This window comes from Verticillium alfalfae, genomic scaffold (assembly GCF_000150825.1).
Source record: "Verticillium alfalfae VaMs.102 supercont1.6 genomic scaffold, whole genome shotgun sequence".
Classification (NCBI taxonomy): domain Eukaryota; kingdom Fungi; phylum Ascomycota; class Sordariomycetes; order Glomerellales; family Plectosphaerellaceae; genus Verticillium; species Verticillium alfalfae.
Genome location: NW_003315033.1, coordinates 1052380 through 1054217, shown reverse-complemented (window position 1 = coordinate 1054217; position 1838 = coordinate 1052380). Strand labels below are relative to the sequence as shown.

General features: G+C 56.1%; 1 protein-coding gene across 1 annotated transcript; it reads right to left on the bottom strand.

Annotated features, from left to right (window-relative positions):
- Positions 1-235: 235 nt before the first annotated feature.
- VDBG_05410 (predicted protein) lies at positions 236-1782 on the bottom strand (the record flags this gene model as incomplete). Its single annotated transcript, XM_003004251.1, has 4 exons — positions 236-414; positions 516-758; positions 810-884; positions 942-1782. 4 exons carry the CDS (start codon positions 1780-1782, stop codon positions 236-238), a joined length of 1338 nt encoding a protein of 445 aa, XP_003004297.1.
- Between the last annotated feature and the right edge of the window lie 56 nt (positions 1783-1838).

Genomic DNA, 1838 nt, shown 5'->3' with positions numbered 1-1838 from the left:
AAAAAAAAAAAAACAATGCGATCGAGAAGACATCTGCAACTGCGATCCGCCAGGGGGAGTCATAGAGAAGAAGTCTCTATGTGTTCGGGGAGCATCTGGAATGAGTGTCTTGCCGGGTTCATCCCAGCGAAGTGCAGCCCCTCGGACAAGGCGCGGAACGTGCAGGGGGAGATGCTGGCCATCGCGCGGGTCGCCCTCGTCATCAGAGATATCGTACTCTTCCTCAAAGTTTCTGTCAAAGCTCTCGGAGGCGATGCCGTGGATGGATGAGGCTAGGTGCGCGGGATATTTGAAGCCCTTGGGCGGATTGATGTGCTGATACTGTGGGCGCGGCACGCTGGCAACCTCCTGACGGGCGGCCTTGTCGATGGGCGGCCGCTCCTGAAGGGTTTCTGCAATTTCGGCCGTGAATTTCTGCAGGTCTTGGACGTTGAAGTCGGGAGCCTGCTCCTTTTCCTTGCCTTCTGGCGATTCCTTCATGAGACCCTCTTGCAGCTTCACACCAACCCACGTACCCATCGGGTCACCCGCGGCCATCCGAGAGCCTCGCATAGCGTTGTAAGCTTGAAGAACGGGCCCTGTAAGTTTCCAGTTCTTGTTCGAGGTCTGGCCCGCGGTACAGCCGGGGATCTTGGGCGCGGCCTTCTCAGGGGCATGGTCAACGAGTGCACTGCCGTAGTCGCCCCAGTCGCGCGTGTTGAACGTGTAACTGCCCATAACGACAGGAGTATCAGACTGGGTAGAATGCTCCATAAGATCTAGAGCCGTCAGTTCGTGTAACGACGTGTCCATATTGGGGCTTAACCTACGTGCATCACGAGTTGGGCGCTCAGAGTAGCCCAAGCTGAGTTCCAGATGGGAATCCTGGTCGATACTACCACCTTCTGCAAAGTGTCAGAAAAGAAACGAACAAGCAAAGTCTCAGCACAGATGTCACTTACCGCTTGAAGTCTCATATTCCTGTAGGACATGTGCTGTGGGAGACTCGATGGCTTCGGGGAGCAAACCATTCTGCGTGTAAAGGGTGGCACTGTCACTGTCTTCACTGGCTGCGGATCCTGCCCTTCTACCAGCTTCGAATGCGTCGTCATCAATACCTTCACTGCGGGAACGAACCGCGAGCTGCTGCAGATGGTTGTAGAATGGGCTGAGCAGCCGATTTCGCTGGGCAGCAGCCTGCGCGCCAGGCTGGCCTCGCCGGAGCGCCTCAGGAGTAAAAGCATTGTCCACGACAGCGACTTTGAGACCTGCAACTCCATCAACTATGCCAACCCCACGCGAGACAGCACTGGAGGAGGAGAACGGGTCCGAGAGGCCGTGATGGTTGCCGGGAGGGTACAATCCTTCGCCCAGCTCGCCAGCCTCGACCCATTCCTCGGGGTAAATGTTGTCGCCAAAGCCGTGAGGAGCGCCTTGATTACGGGCAGACTTGGGTCCAGGGACGAGAAGAGGAGTGTCTACTGTCTGCTCGAACTGAAGATCTCCGCCCCGACGGACTAGATGTTGCTTGCCTGGAGACCACACAAAAGGCCCTTGACGGGTGGAGATGCTGGCAGGAGGTAGAAGACTCAGCTGAGGTAGGGCTACCTCGGACGACGTTTTCCAGCTACTGAAATTGATGTTATCGCTCTGAGCCTCATTATCAGGGACATGTGTTGACATTCTTGAGCCTTCTTCCTCAGACGAAAGGATGCCATCGACAGTCAACGTCGAGCCGCTGGACGCGTTGCTTCGAGAACGACGGCACTGGACTTCATCATTCGCATCAGTGTTGGAAATCATTTCAGAGTCTTGAATGCTGTGTTCCTCGTCGGTCCGTGACCCCTGTCGATCGAGGG